The sequence below is a fragment of the Maylandia zebra genome, linkage group LG23 (genome assembly GCF_041146795.1).
Source record: "Maylandia zebra isolate NMK-2024a linkage group LG23, Mzebra_GT3a, whole genome shotgun sequence".
Taxonomy (NCBI): Eukaryota; Metazoa; Chordata; class Actinopteri; order Cichliformes; family Cichlidae; genus Maylandia; species Maylandia zebra.
The window spans coordinates 1,180,083-1,197,117 of record NC_135188.1 but is presented as its reverse complement, the minus strand read 5'-3'; the positions used below and the strand labels follow the sequence as shown (position 1 = coordinate 1,197,117).

The window sequence follows — 17,035 nt, the reverse complement described above, 5'->3', positions numbered from 1 at the left end:
ATCCGGTGAGGAGTGTGGACTGAAATGTAATAAAATAAAATTTGTCCCAGACAAATTAGTCTACATTAAAAAAAATATATATATATATGGCCTGATAACTTTCACTTATCGAGTTCTTACGAAATAAATCAACCAAGTCCAGTTTCAGTTTCACCAAGCTGTCTTCATTCAATGAAAGGGTCTGCTTCCGGTATTTTCTTTTAAAACTAAGGACATCGCGGCACGTACATTGATTTTCAGAATAATGTGCAAGCGTACATAAAGTTTGATGAACGGTAAAATAAGTAGCAAAGGTTTATATGTTTTCAAAGAAACGTGACAAACAGGTCCTTCATGTTTGAAGCGTTACTATTTTTATAATGGCATCACAGTTTTATGCTCTGCAATTATTTTACAAATGTGCCGGGCATGGTTTGAAGAATTTGTATTCTATTGCAATGATTTTGTTGGTATTTTTAACCTCTACTGTCGTTTACATTATTTAACAATGTAAACATAATAAAGCTGAATTCGAGTTGTTATGCCCGCCAGACCTCACGGGGGCGATAATTAATAGGCAATCCGTCTAGTCACAACGATATGAGCGGGGACGGAAGGAGTGTCGGTTTTGTGCTAATTGCTCTCTTTGCCTTAACAGCTATCTCGTGAATGTTCATTATAAATGGCCCTGTAATGTTCACATATTGTAGTCAAGTACGCAGTAATATTAGGAATATAAACTCTTACGAACTCTTTATATTGCTGTTTGCGGTTCTGAGACCTAAGCGTTGCTACCGAAATGCTAACATTAGCATTAGCGCTTAGCTAGGAGTGTGTACGACGAGTCTTTCGTTACCACATGCACAGAATGAATGAGTGCGCGTGAATTAATTCGTGTTATTTAGCTTTGATAGATTTTTCAAAACGTTAAATAGCTAAACAGTTAATCTCATACAGCCATGGCTACCGGTGCTGATGTCAGAGATATTCTTGAGTTGACCGGAGGGGATAATGATGGTCCCATCACCAAGAAAGACCTCATCAACTCAGACAAGGTGAGACTGTGTTATTCATGTTTGTCTTATAGTAAGATGGACGTTTGTGTTTTGTGTTGTATACGATAATTCTAACGATGTCTGTCCCTGGATTTAAGTAACACTGGTTTAAATTATACTTTCAATGAATTTCCCTAGCTGTTGGGTTCGTAACATGCAGGTATAATAATGTACTTATGTACTTACAGCTCAAAGCTTTTGCCAGGGAGAGAAACTGAAGAGATGTGTATTACAATTGTTTGAGCACAAATATTTTTGCAGTTGAATAACGAATGTCTGCATCTTCCACCTCAGAAAAAAACCAAGAAAGCAACAGAGACGCTGACCTTCAAGAGACCAGAGGGAATGCACAGAGAGGTCTACGCTCTGCTTTATTCTGATAAGAAGTATGCTTTTCTTTTTCAATATTAGTCAGTTAATCTGAAATGCATAAAGGCCTTTTTAATGTTTCCTGTTTGGGAATTTCAAAAGGATTTATTTGCATTTGGAAGGAATCTAAAGTGTTTTGTAAATAACTTTGCATTTCTGTGTTTCTTGATTTTATGATAACAATTAGAATATTGATAATAAAGAATTGTTTTTTCTGTTTGTCCATAGGGATGCACCCCCCCTGCTGCCTAGTGACACCACTCAAGGTTATAGGACAGTCAAAGCCAAGTTAGGCTGTAAAAAGGTTCGTCCCTGGAAGTGGATGCCCTTCACAAATCCAGCACGCAGAGACGGGGCCATATTCCACCACTGGAGACGTGTTGCAGAAGAGGGCAAGGACTACCCTTTTGCTCGCTTTAACAAGGTAGGGAAAACCCTCTTCTGCTTATGTAGTACAGGCAAGAAGGACATGTGGTTGCAGCTACCCGTCCTTTCGCATTATTCATCCTTTTTCACTGTTTCTCTGTTTTACCTCTATAGACAGTGCAGGTGCCAGTGTACTCGGAGCAAGAGTACCAAATGCATCTCCACGATGATGGCTGGACTAAAGCAGAGACAGACCACCTGTTTGACCTTTGCAAGCGGTTTGACTTACGCTTCATCGTTGTCCATGACCGATATGATCACCAGCAATACAGAGTAAGTGTTTAGTGCCTCATCTATAATGGATTTGAAAATTACAGTAAGGGGAATTTAAAGAACACACGTTTTAATTTTAAAAACTGTTTTGTTTGTTTTTTGTCAGAAACGCTCTGTGGAGGACCTGAAAGAACGATATTATAGCATTTGTGGTAAGCTGACCAAAGTGCGCGCAGCATCAGGGACAGAACCCAAAATCTACATCTTTGACGCTGGCCATGAAAGGCGCCGCAAAGAGCAACTGGAAAAGCTGTTCAATCGCACACCTGAACAGGTTTGTGATTTTGCATTTTGACCTGTATCTATGTGCAGGTGTATAGACACGTTCTTTTTGTGGGGGAAAAAAAAAAAAGAAAAAGATTTTTCACAGCATTTTAAATGTGAAAGACCGCATTTCTCCGTTTTTCCCTGCAGGTGGCAGAAGAGGAGTATCTTGTTCAGGAGCTAAGGAAAATTGAGACTAGGAAGAAAGAGCGTGAGAAGAAAGCCCAGGATCTGCAAAAACTCATTAAGGCAGCTGACACAACGACAGAGTTGAGACGAGCTGAAAAGAGAGTTTCCAAGAAGAAGCTTCCACAAAAAAGAGAAACAGAAAAACCGGTATGATAGGATTTCACTCAAGAAGAGCAAAGTAAAGCACATGACTGCTGGTAACAGAGGAAGTCAAAGAAAAGCAACAATGGGGAGAATTTTAATAATAATAATGGTCACGGTGCAGCTTTGTCCTCATTTTGCACTAAATTAATTGTTACTTGCTTTAAGTGGTGTTTTGGTCATTTCTTTATTTTGATGGGACAAGTGTCTCTAATAAACCGCACCGATCTTCTCTCAGTGTTCTAAGTAACATTTAAACCCAGTTTGATCCATAATAATGCCTCTATGGTGACGTTTCAGACATATCCAAACAGTTTGTGTCTCGCATTTATAGTTTTTCTTGTTTAGGCTGTTCCAGAGACGGCAGGCATCAAATTCCCTGACTTCAAATCAGCGGGCGTCACACTGCGCAGTCAGAGGGTGAGTATAGCTCCGTCCTGTTCAATATTATTAAATAGTCCTATAAAATCACTCTTAGGGAATTGATGTAAAAGTAAAAATGTGAAATTCTTTAAAATAGCAAGTTTTTGTTTGTCCAACTCTTAATTTCAAGATACTGATTTGTGAGAAACTAGAGTTTCTGACTTTAGTAGCTATTCCTCTTATCACTGTGATAATTAATTCTATTACTGACTAGCTAATATCTGTAAAACCTAGCCTAGCACGGGGACTCTTATTCATCTTCAAGACTGATGAGGAGCTGCCGCTCTCTATGGAAAATACATTTGCACAGCTAAAGGAGTGGAGTGGCCCCACAGCTAATCAGTCAGATAGAGTTCAGTGGATAAAGACATTTTGATCTGGCCCGCTGAAGTGCATTTCATACGAATTAAAAGCCCCGAGGTGGAGCTGTTTATCCTAATGTCCCGGTACCTTAAATCACGCTCGTGTGTGTGTGTGTGTGTGTGTGTGCGCGCGCATTTTTCTCTGCGTGTTTGTGTGTTATTAAGATGAAACTGCCAAGCTCCGTAGGCCAGAAGAAGATCAAGGCCATTGAGCAGATCCTGATAGAGCAAGGAGTGGGTGAGGATGACTAAACTTTAGCAATTTGTTAACATTCCCCAGTTTCACAGTCTTAACTCTTCTTTGCGACAGAGTTTAGTTTCAGTACAGAAGGAAATAAAAGGATTATGTAACCTTTAAAGCATTGCAGGGATGCTACAAATAAGTTAGAGTTTAGTTGAACACACAGGACGTTTTTCACTTGTCTTTATATTTGTTTGCAGCATCTCAGGCGCTCACTTCACGTTACAGTTGACAGTAATGCAACAACACTTTGTAACATGTAACCACTTTAGCTAAACACACTGTGCATGCGTAGACTGTACACACCATCAACTAAATAAATGTGTTAAAGTGCTTAAATCACACTTTAGTCTTTCCTCTTTGTGCCCTTCTGTAGATCTTAACCCCATGCCCACTGAGGAGATTGTGCAGATGTTCAATGAGCTTCGTAGTGACTTGGTGCTGCTGTATGAATTGAAGCAGGCCCACAGCAACTGTGAATACGAGCAGCAGATGCTGCGTCATCGCTACGAGGCCCTGCTGAAGGCCGGCGGGTGCGTGGGAACTGTAGGAGCCGGTCCAGTCATTGCATCACAGGGTGGGGACATCAACGCCACCAACAGCACTACAGCATCCACCCCAGGGGCTGAATCTCAGTCCTGGCTCAATGCAGATGACATTAAGGTGGAAGCCAAGGAGCAGATCATCGACGTTGTAGGAGCACCGCTTACCCCCAACTCGGTATGTTTGTGAAACTCGGAAACGAACTTTTCCAAACCGTTATCATTGTGTAATAATTTTTGTTTTATACTATTATTAGTAGTATTAATGGGCGAGAAACCAATGAAGAATCCAGCGCTCGTTATTGCAGCAGTCACTCGTCGTGGTTGCTTTTTTGTATCTGTGTTGAAAAGGGTCGAACCTGCTCATAGCCTCATAATAAAGCTCTGCAGCAGTAGAAAAGAACAGTAGAGACTAATGACTGTCTTCACCCTCCTGAGGCAAACAGCAGGTGTTAGCAGGGGAGAGCGCAGCATGAGTGGGTCAGACTTTTTTCCGTTGTAGGCATTTTGGATGTTATTCATTAAGTGGTCGTAGCAAACCCCAGCGTGACTGTCGTGTATTTGTGCATTGCAGCGCAAGCGGAGAGAATCGGCGTCCAGCTCGTCTTCGGTGAAAAAGGTGAAGAAGCCTTGATGGGAGCGGCAGCTTTTACACGTGGAAGCGAAGCGGCAGTGTTACTCATTCAGATCACAGTGGCGACGGCCACGAGTGAACCAGAGAGACACAGCAGAGCTGGACACCATGTTGTTGTCTATTTACGTACACTCATTGCTCACAACACACACACACCTTTTCACCTACTAACGAGGCCTTTCGAACCCCTCCCATCAGGCCTGCTCAGCATCGCTGTGACAAAGGCAGCGACTGAGTGACATTTCATTCCATTACTGCTCGTCTCCCTGCCTCCACCGCTGCTCGGCCTTAGATGAGGCAAGATCAACTGTAAATTGCCCGGCTGAGCTAATCGGGACACGGGGAAGAAGGTGGGAACGACTGCGTAATTGAAATGAATTGGAATGAAAGAACGGGGTCGGGGAATGGGAGGATGGCGAGCCGCAGTGCCCGTTTGACCCGTGTGAGGGTTGTTGTTTCGTGCCGTAGTGTTTACTGGAAACGTGTTTTGTGTTAACCTGTGGCGCCGGCCCGACCTCGCTTCCATCTGCTGCCCAGTTTTTTTCATGTCGGACTAGCGGGACTGATTTGTGTTCTCAGGTGACCTTGGAGATGCTTTAGTCAACGTTTCAATAAATGTCTGTTTCTTTCTTACATGGAGGTGTGCGTGTCTATACCTCAGAAGTTTGCCGTTCACATTTCAAAGGGACGTCACTCTACAGATTTCAGAGATCTGCACTTGGGGGTAATTAGTGTTGAATACACATTTGTTGGGGAAATCGTAGGATCACGACATTCTTACCTTACCTGTCATCCAAGTTAAGTGACAACTAATGACTTCATTAATATGATAATTAAGCAGTGATCATTCTTAGGTTGGCATAGCCACTAAAACTTCATTAGGTTTCCTCCTCATAATATTGCTAATTGCATGTCAATTATGTCGTTTAGCCCACTTAGACATTAATTTCTATGCAAATTTTGAATACGTTTGCCAAGAATAGGGGGGGGGGGGCTTTGATATGGGTGTACATGGGTGCACATCACTTTTATAGCCTTTATATTCTTTAAATTGAATCTCTGCAGCCTGCACACAAAACTTACATGTCAGATGTTTGTCTGCCTTTTGGGTTCCAACCTGCAAAACAAAGCACATCATGCATGTATAGTTTTTGAGTTATTATTAAAGTATTCAAATGTGAATTTATCTGCAGGAGAAACTGACCCCGAAGCAAAGAAAGCGTTTGATCTTTTTAAAGTCTTGATCTGCTGCAGCTTCCCACAATTTCCCAACAGTCAGATGTGGAAACATTCGATATCACATGAAATGATCAAAATGCTGCAATTGATCGAATCTTTACTTCCAGCTCTAATTAGCATTGCTGCAGTTTCCAGAGTCGAACCATTCACAAACTGCAGCGCGTTTGATTGAGAGGAAAGAGCGAGAGAAGCCAAGTAAACATGGCTAAAATGGATTCTGTGTGTCTATATTTCATGTTGAAAATTGGCTCATAAATCCAGCGGTTTGATCTATGGAGCCCGTTGTTGCTTGAAAAAACCTCCGTAAATGTGTAATTTCTCCCTTGACAGAACACAGCCGAAAGGCTATCTTTCTTTCGCCTCCTCCTCCCCTCTCTCCCTCTCTCCCCTTCTTCTGTCTTTCATTCTCACCCCCTCTCTCCCAGCCTGCTGTTGGATTAATGCTCTGCTCCCTTCCCTCTCCTTTCATGCTCCTCTGATATCTTCTTTTCATCGCTGCTCTTGCATTTATCAAAACTCGAGCCTCTCGCTACCTCTCGATGTCTGAGGCCACCTTCAGTTATACGGCAGGCATCGTGTAAGACTGGCGCGGAGAACGCGAAGGTTAGAAATAAATGCTATTCTAAATTGAAAATAGGCGAGCACTGAGGCGTCGGCAACCACGTGTGCGGCCCCCCCATCCAACTCTGACCAGCGTGGACTCCATCCGTGCGAAACAGTATACGTTCTGCAACGCTGATGTGAAAAGCATGAGGCAGACCTGCGCTGGAGAGCGTCTTATAATGTGGTCGTGATGGCGCTGAGATGGGATCTCTTTATCAAGGCCCGGCTGAGGCTTTAATCACGGCCTAAGAGGTGTGTCGGCTTTTTATCATAATTGAACTGCATCCGGGCTAATCGCCGACATACGTCACTGTCGAAGGGGAGCTCGGCTCCAGCGGCAGGCGAAGGTGGAGGTGATTGAACGCACAGTTAAGAGAGAAGATGTGTACTGAGGGACGTGTGGCAGGAAGAGGCAGGTAATAGCACAAGTGATAGAACGCTGCTCAAATGCATCACGCCTGGAGGTAACCGTTGATGTGACAAAGATTAGATTGTGGATGCTTCCTGTCTGTGGCACAGTGCTTTATACCCATCATGTCACATGCAATCACTGATTACTACATGTGTGCATCAGTAGTGTGAGGACAAGCTCTGAATTATTCCCTAAACTCTGGATTTTGGCTCATCTACATCATTAACACGTCCACAGCAGACTTTCACCTCCGTGCCCCTCACTCATGTTTCTCACTTTCACCTTCTCCACTATTTAGGTCACCTTGAGGGAGAAAACTTTTAATCATTGTTCCACATCAAATTCACCTGTGCCCTCTGGGACACTGAGCCGCAACAGAGGGGGGACGTTGAAACTGCTAGTTGGGAAATAAAGTGCCCACAGGGCTGGACAGTAGAAGTCATTTCCACTGGATTTTTTTGCTAGTGGGGGGAAGGCCCGCTGCAACACAAACCCAATCACTTGTGCTAAGCAGTGCTTACAGCTAGGCATTAACCCCACTGTCCACTCTCCACATTAAAGCCCCGGGGAGGCAGAATAAAGAAGAGTGGAGTGGAGCAGAGCATGGAGTGGGACTGCTCCCCGGCACCGTGATCCTTCTGGGAACATCTCGAGTCAGGTGGTGCCGTCTGTCAAGGTGTCCTACCTTGAAATAAAAGAACGGGGCTGTGTACTGATGGGCTTGGAAATGTCATTTCTTGTCATGATATAAAGACAAATGTGAAAGAGGTTGTGCTTCAGCAGTAAAATCAGAAGTTGTGCTGCTCCCCAAATGTGAGAAATGTAACATCACAATCTTCAATCTGCAAAGACAAAGTACTCGATTCGATTCAGTCATAGGTTGGTGCCGAGCTGAGGCTGGAACCCAGTTTTCTTCTCCCTGAAGCTTTGTCACAGGGACTAATCACAAGAGTTTGATCCTTTTTGTTCAAATGAACAATGAACAGCAAGGTTAGAAAGGCCCCATAAGGAACATCACCTCTGTGTGTGTAGTGATAGCAACCATGTGGGCCACGTTAGAAATGCCACCATCACAAAAGCTCTGACTCCTTTTCTTTGTAGTTGTCACGTGACCTCAAATATGAAGTGAAATGTTTCCAATTTACCTTTTCAACACTTGAAAAGATGGACGAGGGGGGACGGGTGCATAATTGCACAACACTGTTTATAAAACACAAAGATGTCTGGTGTGGAAATAACTTTGGGCTTCAGCTTCCATGTGGTTGCTTTGCTGTTTGTTATAGTCTATCATGGCGCACATAATAAAGAGAAGGACACGTGGCAGGCTGGGAGAGGCTGTTCAGCACAGTGTGCCGTGATTGCATGCCGACTATAAACAAGGCCCGGCCGGACAGATCAGCTCCACTCTGTTCTTCCATCAGCCTCCAGAAACAAATCGGTTTGATTTGATTTGTCAGTGAGAGATCGAGAAGACTCTGAACAACATGTGACAGAGTTACCTTGACAAAGCAGCGCAGCGAATGCTTTTCTCCCTCTCTTTACCTGCACAAGCGCAGCTCTAACAAAGAAGGAAAAAATCCAATTTGCCATGCGGATCCACAGCTGTCACGGTGGGGGAATTAAACATTACCCATAACTCACTGGGGTGCTGAGCAGGTCAGCGGATGGCGGGGATTGTAACATCACTCTGGGGTGCAATAACAAAGGATTTTAACCTCTGACTCCTTTGCTATGGCTGCTAGTAGAACATCCTCATGAACAACAAGAGCTTTTGCTTTGCTGGTTAATCTCTGGTGGGATTGACTCAACACACACCTTGGCCTTCGCTGCACAAAATTCTCTGCAACACAAACAGGAAGACGTGCGCAAATGTCGGCATAAACACAACCATTTTTTTTCACCCCGCTGGCTCCTGTGATGCTCCATAGGGGGTTGCAGGGATACTGTAGGTGCTAATGTCCCAGTGTCATCACCCACGCCGGATTCCTAGCCTCCTTGCCTGGCTGGCCCGCCACCACCAGCGCCTCAATTACCTGACTGACGTTTCATTAGCGCCTGCAGCTGATCCCGTGGCTGAGAGGCAGCGGGGCGCAGAGGAGCACGGAGCGAGTGAGAGAGGCGGAGGGGAAAAGGAGGCTTCAATGCCTTATATTCTCATGCGCTGTCAGTGTCACAGCTTTGAGTACAGCCACACAGCCACTCATTACATTGCAGTCATTTAGTACATGCTCTTATTGAGATGGACCGTGTATACTGAAATAGAGCTGGCGGGTGACACCAGCTCTGAGCTGACATCCGTAAACCTGCCGTGGATTGTTGGAGCAACCGAGAAGCGTGCGAGCCTGCAGGTGTGTGCGCGCGCGCATGTGATGCAGGGTATCAGCAGCAGCTCAATGTGTCTATGAGACAAATCAATCCGGTGCAGCGTACTGATCAGAAGTTTATCTCTTCTCGTGTTGCTCTGTGCGTATGGATACACAATGCGTATGTGTGGTGGCGCATCCTGCGCAGATACCTCCGTTTGTGTGTGATGTGTGTGGCCTTTCCATCCTCGGGGTTAGTGCAGGCCATGTCAGAGATGAGCCTGAGGGGGCTTAGTGAGACCCCCGGCCTGAGCCTCTCCACACAGCCCACGCTTGGCTAGGCTCTCCTTCCCATTTGTCATCCTGTGCCAGTAAGACCCCCGGAGAGATTAGGGCAGAGCAGAGAGACTGGAGGAGTAGCAGGAATAAGAGGATCAGTTAAGCTATAAACACAGACAAGTTTGTGTCTCTCACCCACTCTGGCACAGTGACAGTTTGTAATGGCTGTCAAAAGTTCGCTCTGTGCCGTACATCTTCCTTTAAGGGACACTGCAGCGCCCGAGTGTCCCGCACCTAGCGTGGGCAAACACAACAGGTACAGGAAGAGAACAAAAGCGGCTCAAGCCTGACATTAAACAGCGGCGCTAACTGCATCGACCCGCGTTGACCCGAGCTAATGAACCGTTGCCGTGTGCAGGAAAGGAAATGCTGCGGTTTGCCTATAATTAAAATTCTGTGGCACAAAGACCATTAGTCAAATCCAGAGAGCTCCTTCATTTCCATATTTTTGAATATTCTACTTAATTATGCAAAGGGATCGGGGAGGTAGATGAGAAGTTTTAAGAAAGCCTCATAAAGTCCTTATTAAGAGCAGAGGGGATTAATGACAGTTAATATGAGGGCAATCAAACATTTAATGCAAAGGCCCTCCTGCAGGCAAACAGTATTTAAATGAGTCAATTAGACATTCATTATCTACAAGCCTATAAGTGGAGTCAGATCTGCATAAATGTTGGTGCACAGAATCATTCCTCTCTAAAAAGGAACTAATGAAATATTAAAAAAGTTAACAAGTTAGACGTGGAAAATGTACAAATATTGATTGCTAGAGGGCTGGTTACATGTTGTCATCAAATCAGAGGAGAATGCGCGATATCTATTGGAGATTGTCTCATAAATCATAATTATTGAGTTAGCATGATCTCTCCTCCCAATTAGCCATGTAGCATTGTTGAAGCAGGGTGAGAGAGAGGAAAGGGGCAAGTCCACTCTAAAATCCCATCAAATCCTGCAAATTAATATGTCCAGGTTTAGCCTAAGTGCCCGGTTCTCATGCTAACAAACCACCTTATAACAAGTATACACGATAAACATACATATTCTGCAGAGGATGACTTGAATAATGTGCCAAACTATGCAGATATATCACTGTCAGGACTTCTGCCTCCTCCTCCTGCTCCTCCATTCCTTCTTTCTTTCCCTCTCTCCATGTCTGCCTCCGCTCTTGTCAGTTGCCCCAGCACACAATTACTGTGTGTGATTGCTATCAGGCGGGACGGTCGGGGAGGCTCCCAAATTAGGGCCTAAATAGGATTTCCTACATGGCGAAGGGCACAGGCCTGGACATGGTAATGAAAGCCTATACATCACAATCAGACCGACAATCCTATTCATACTGCAACACATTACTCTCACTCCTCATAATTATAGAGGGGTGACAGACGGGCCTGTGAGGCAAGGTAGAGGAGGAGGCGGAGGGAGGGGTTTGCCGGCGAGGTGGCTAAGCAAGTGTCACAGTTTGTGAGTGGCTTCTTCTCTGCACTCCTGTGATCTCCTGATACTTTGAGTGACCAGATTAGGTGGAGGAGTCCACTGGGTTTAATTCTGCATAGTTCCAGTATCTGACCCTTAGATGGATCTGTGTAATTACACACACGCGCGCAAAAAAAGGGGGTCCTAAATTGGGCATTTTCCCCCTGTGGAAAGGTTGTTCCACGAAGACACACTGACCACATCTTCCATCAGGCTGAGTGACACGGGCACAAACACACTCCCTCGCTCCGAGGGATGTGATGAGATGTGAGGGGGACAGCTTTGCGATCAATACCATGAGCAGGAATCAGCGATGGGGAGAATAAGACAATGGCCTATCAGATTGAGGTTGACTTCTCCTTGTATGTTCGGCAGGCCTGTGACAATAGATTGGCCCAGAAATCCGATGGCACTCGGCGAAAGAGAAAAAAATGAGGAGACAGATGAAAAGAAAGATTGCTAATGCTCTCCAAGCAGGCATTTTAATCTGTGACAGAGGAGGGATTTGGTGAAAGCCATTATCACACAGCAGCCCCCACCTTCTCCTCGCGCCCCTTTCTTTTCTGATAAGGCAGCCTTATCAGACTGCTCTGGGGGAGACCGCGTACTTGTGTGTATGTGTGTATGCATCCACACCTTTGCATGTGTTTGTGCTGCAAAATGGGATATTCCAAATGCGATTCATTGGATTCAAGAAGCCCATCACCTTAAGGACTCAGTCAAACGGTAAGCATTGCAAAGTGGATTCAGATCACAATAACCCAGTTCACTAAAGGCAGGAACCTGCAATGCAGAGAGGCAAGTAAGGTGCATCGTTACATGTGTTCGTCGCTGAGGCCTGAGGGAAGAAGCCGACTCAATTTTGTTTGCATGGGGCTTTGCTCCTGTTTTTTGCATGCGTGCATCGCTCATCTTATAACTGCAGAGATTAGGCCAGGAAGGTGTCTTCATGAAAGGGACACTAGCTGCTGTGCACAGTTCAGCCGAGGCCTTCCAGACTATAAAAGCCGCCTGTCACACACTCATGTCCTGCTTGTTTTGTGAATTTAAAGAATATATGTTTGGGTGCAACCTTTAGGAGAACTCCCTCCTTGTCACATCTATCTGGAGAAAGTGATAAGTGTGTGCATGCATGAGTGCTTGCATGCATACATTTCCGTGTTTGTGTGCGTGTTGCACAGCAGTCTTTACGCACCTCGTGTCACTCCTTTGTGTCTCCTCAATGCAGTGTCCCTTCTGTGATCAGGACAATCCATCAGGCCTTGCTGCTCATTAATCACCACACACACACACACACACACACACACACACACACACACACACACACACACACACACACACACACACACACCTCTGGGATCAGGGCAGGCAGTGAAGAGCAGCAGGCTTGGAGCACTAACACCTGCACCACAGAGAGCAAGTAAGCACAACATGAAATGACCTCAGAGACCCTGCAGAGACACATCTGCACCTGGAGGATCTTTGTTCCTGTTTTAATGGAAACTTTTCTTCTTTTTATTCATTTATTGATTTGATTTTTATTTCATTGCATTTACATGTTCTTACATCACATTGAGTACAATATACTATATACAGTTTTAAAAAGACATCTAAAGCATAACTTAGTTTAGTGTGTTGTATCACACACCCGTGCCCTGCTTGGGTTGTTAGCATTGTATGGGTCTGGGGGCTTTGTGTGTGGAGTCTGCACCCACAGTGCACAGACATGTGTGGATTACCATCTCTGCTGATTCTAAATTGGCCTGAGGTGTGACCGTGAGGATGAATGGTTTTCCTGCGACAGTCCGTCCAGGCTGAGCCACTCGCCCGGTGACCCTGAGCTGGATGGAAGGAGTTTAGCTCTCACATTATTGGTGCTTGACACAAACACGGGGTGTCAGGCTCAGCGTCTGCACCTTTTGTTTTGATTGTTTTGTCTTTACTCAAGAACTATTTTCACACATAAACTCCAGACAGTGTTCGCAGAATTTGGTCATGCCACAGTCTGACGTTAGGCTTTCTCAGATCTTCTTCCTACCAGGACAAAACAAGCATTTCCTGAGCCGTTCAACCTTTTATTGACCCAACCATCTACCCCAGCCTCCTCCTTAGATGAGCCCAGTGGTTCTAGAGTCACATCGGCCCGCCCCTCCGGTGCTCCCACAGGAAACAAGTCATAATTTCTAAAGCTCTGAAATTATCGCAGTCATGCAGCTCCCCATACATTTCTTCTGGAGAAACTTCAGCACGAGTTGGTCACCACTAGACTCAAAGGCTTCTTTGCCTCTGCAGTTTGCCTCACACCTCCCCACACGGCCTTTTACTATGGATCATCAGATCAGATCTGAGCAGCCCTCCATAGAACCAGCCTACTGGCTAATTCACTATTGATCCTGGCCCATAGAGCAATTTCCACTCGTGTTTGGTTTGGGACTACAGTTTCGGTCACGCTCCGTCTCTCCCTTAGGGGCAGGGAGGAGCCCCTGCCACTCTCTTATCAGACAGAAAGCACACACACAAAGACTGCAGGGGATGGAGAGGGATGCGGAGTGTGAGGCGAGCGTTGCTTGTAGAGAAAGAGGGAGGTCATTAGTGGATGGTGAAGAGTTTGAGAGAAGGCAGCTCCGCTCTGGCTTTGTGTGAGGCTGCAGCGTGTTACGTAGTCACATGACTCTGTGGTTGTGCTTGTGTTAAGATTCACAGAAACAGGGGGGGAAATCTCCACTTCACTCTTCCATGCAAAGCACAGGCTGTTTATTTCAGAAGGTCATCAGCACTGGCTCTGAGCTGGTGACGAGGTGACGTGACCGGGCAGATTCGTTAGGATTGTGCCACTAAGCAAATGTGTGCTGAACCGGGCCGCTGACAGACAGACGTACTCCCCTCATGCTGCGAGCCAATCTCCTGCACGTACACAACCGGGGGGTGGGGTGGGGGGCTCCACAGATCCACGTTCCTCTTTTCCCTTCCTCTATCTACTCACCTCTCACTCTCTATTGCTGCTGTCTCTACATCTCTTCTAACCTTCCCCGCCGCCCCCAAATACACCTTCTCTTTATCTACCCGCCTCTCACTCTCCATCCACGGGTCCTTTCCCTCCCACTTTTCCTATACCTGTCCCTCAAGCCTCCCCCCTCTGGTTCCCCTCTGTCTCTCTTTTTCTTTCTCCCAGTAACAGCATTCCCTGGACTAATTGCAATTCTGTCAGAAGGTAAATGCTTTGTGACCAATCGCTGACAGTCACGCCAGCCAGCCGCCCGGGCTGCCGCTGACAGTCATTGTGGGGCAGACAGGACAGCCTCGGCAGCGCCTGCAGTAAGTTAGGAAGCGGTGTATATGGATGTGGCCTCTCAGCTGAATAGTGAGACTCCAGCTGTCTGCTATTGTGTGACACTCCCATTACCCCACCACAGAAAAAGGTAGACAGCCACAGAACAGCTGGATAATGCACTGTCTGACTGACGACACACTCTACCTCTCACACACTCACTCTCACCTCGTCTCCAGGCCTATGACAATGCCGACTTGATGCTGTCAGGTCTGGAACCAGCCGGTGTGATATGTCAGCGCTCGCACTGCTGGCTCCCGACGTTCAATATTAGAGCAAACGCAAAGGTGGCTGGGTCAGGAGAGAGTGGGAACTGATGATGAATGATGGATTAGAGGAGATGCGGGGGAAACAGTTGTATTTTTATGCTGAATTGCAGCAGTGGTGTCGCCCACATCTTCCCAGTTACAACCAATGAAAACACAAAACGTTATTTTGCTATGAAACCGTGCACGATACGTTCTCAGGGAGCAGAAATTAGAATGCAGGATTAGCCTTACCAACAGCTCAGCTAATTAAAGCAGGCTGTTGACAGTTGTCAACATGACCCTTTGCACGATGGTCCCCTGGGGGTCCTGTTAGCATGCTAATGCTAATCCCCAGTGACGGGGGACAGGGCAGGGCTGTCCCCTGCAGCCTCTGCTGTTGTGACCACAGGATGTGTCAGGACAGGCACGATGATGTGCTAACACGGAGACGTCCCCATGTGCATGTCACACATCTGTAATTAGAAAAGAGGCAGCGGGAGAGCTGGAGGGGACAGTTGTTGTGGGACCACTTGATCTCTGGTGTCAACACAGCTCAGAAAAGAGCAATCTGTGCCTAAAACTGGCTCCTAAAAGAGCAACAAGCTTTAATGAGACGGTTTGCTTGAAGTAAGCCCAAGAAAAGTGGAAAAGAAAAGCACGGGGCCACAGATAATACCCCCCCCCAGCCGTGGGAGGGTTATGAGTGAGATTTCCTACACCTGTCTGTCTATCTCGCTCTCTCTTCTCCTTTCCAAGGGAAGGTCAAGGACACATGAATATTCATGGAGAGCCTGGCACAGGATCGATGGCTTTTAATTGTTTTCTCTTGGTTGGTGGAGGGACGTGCCAGTGTCTATTGATCTGTTTGAGCAGAGGCCACTCACAGAGCACGGCTCAGAGACCTTTTCCTGACTGAACGCACAATACACTGTGTGTGTGTGTGTGTGTGTGTGTGTGTGTGTGTGTGTGTGTGTGTGTGTGTGTGTGTGTGTGTGTGTGTGTGTGTGTGTGTGTGTGTGTGTGTGTGTGTGTGAGCGGTTGGGGCTGAGGACGGTGCACAAAACCACAGGCTGCGTGAAAGTGCCTCCAGGGCCTTAGAGCTACACAGGGAGGTGGAACAGACCAGGAGAACATGTATGAACATCTGTCCCACGGGTCCAGAAGAAGCTCCTTACATTACTGAACATTACAGGATCAAAGCTGTTTTTGAGGGTATGAAATGAGGGAGAGAGAAACATCCATGGCAGGTCATCATATCGTTCTTAACCGTGTTCACGTTTTAGTGCTGCTAATGATTTTGTTTCACCTTTATTTGATCTACTTCTGCTCCACAGAGGTGAATGCTGTGCTTTCTCATTCTTACATTATATTAAAAAGCAGTTATTTACTGCAATTTTAATTTAACACAGGACTCAAAACACAAAAAGCCTTTTAACTGTCATGACTTGTGGTTTTTAATCGGCCCAAGGTTGAAGACTCTCCTTCTCCCCAAAGTTTGCATTTTTATGTCAACTTCTTCTCTACACTCGGTTTCATGAAAGTAAAGCAAACAAAGAAAATCTCGGGGACACTAGGAAAAAAACAAATAGTACAGATTATTGGAGAAAGGGTGAGACAGATAAGAAGCAGGCACAGGTGAAACAGGGCGGGGCAGGAAGAACAGGAACAGGAAAACCCCAACCTTCAAAGGAAAAGAGAAACTAAAATGAGACAAACACTTCTGACATTTACAGACGTGAAATACTGCAGTCTGCATTCACCTGTAAGCTGGATCTTATTAGGTTTGGCTCGAAGGCATTTTCAGGAAAAACGTAAACTTTTTTGTGTCAAACTTCTGGGACCACGTGTAGCTCATAACATTTTTTTCTTCTAGTGTAAAGAAGCACAAACGCACTGTGGAAACACATTTCGTGAACCATCTGCAGGACGCATGAACAGCCAGTGATGTCCTATGTAAAGTAAGTGCAATTTAAATTGTGTTTCCGATGTTTTCACATTCAGTCAATCTGCTGCCGTAACTCAAGACAAACGTCAGCGCAGCTCTGCGGCTCAATCGTTTATTGTCCGTGTCTGGACCTCCGCTGGCTCACAGGAAATTAAAGGTTTCGACAATCGCTTTGATGACGCGATCCATCCCTGAAAGCTTGTAAGAAGAGAAAAATACAGTGAAAAGGGATTCTGCGTTCTCTCTC

General features: G+C 45.7%; 1 protein-coding gene across 1 annotated transcript; it reads left to right on the top strand.

The window, feature by feature from the left end:
* Positions 1-562: 562 nt before the first annotated feature.
* Positions 563-5,531, top strand: dmap1 (DNA methyltransferase 1 associated protein 1). Its single transcript, XM_004570199.5, has 10 exons — positions 563-1,034; positions 1,329-1,420; positions 1,632-1,827; positions 1,944-2,102; positions 2,209-2,376; positions 2,517-2,702; positions 3,045-3,116; positions 3,647-3,719; positions 4,099-4,442; positions 4,839-5,531. The coding sequence occupies exons 1-10, from the start codon at positions 939-941 to the stop codon at positions 4,896-4,898; spliced, it is 1,446 nt and encodes a 481-aa protein (XP_004570256.1). The 5' UTR covers positions 563-938; the 3' UTR covers positions 4,899-5,531.
* Positions 5,532-17,035: the final 11,504 nt, after the last annotated feature.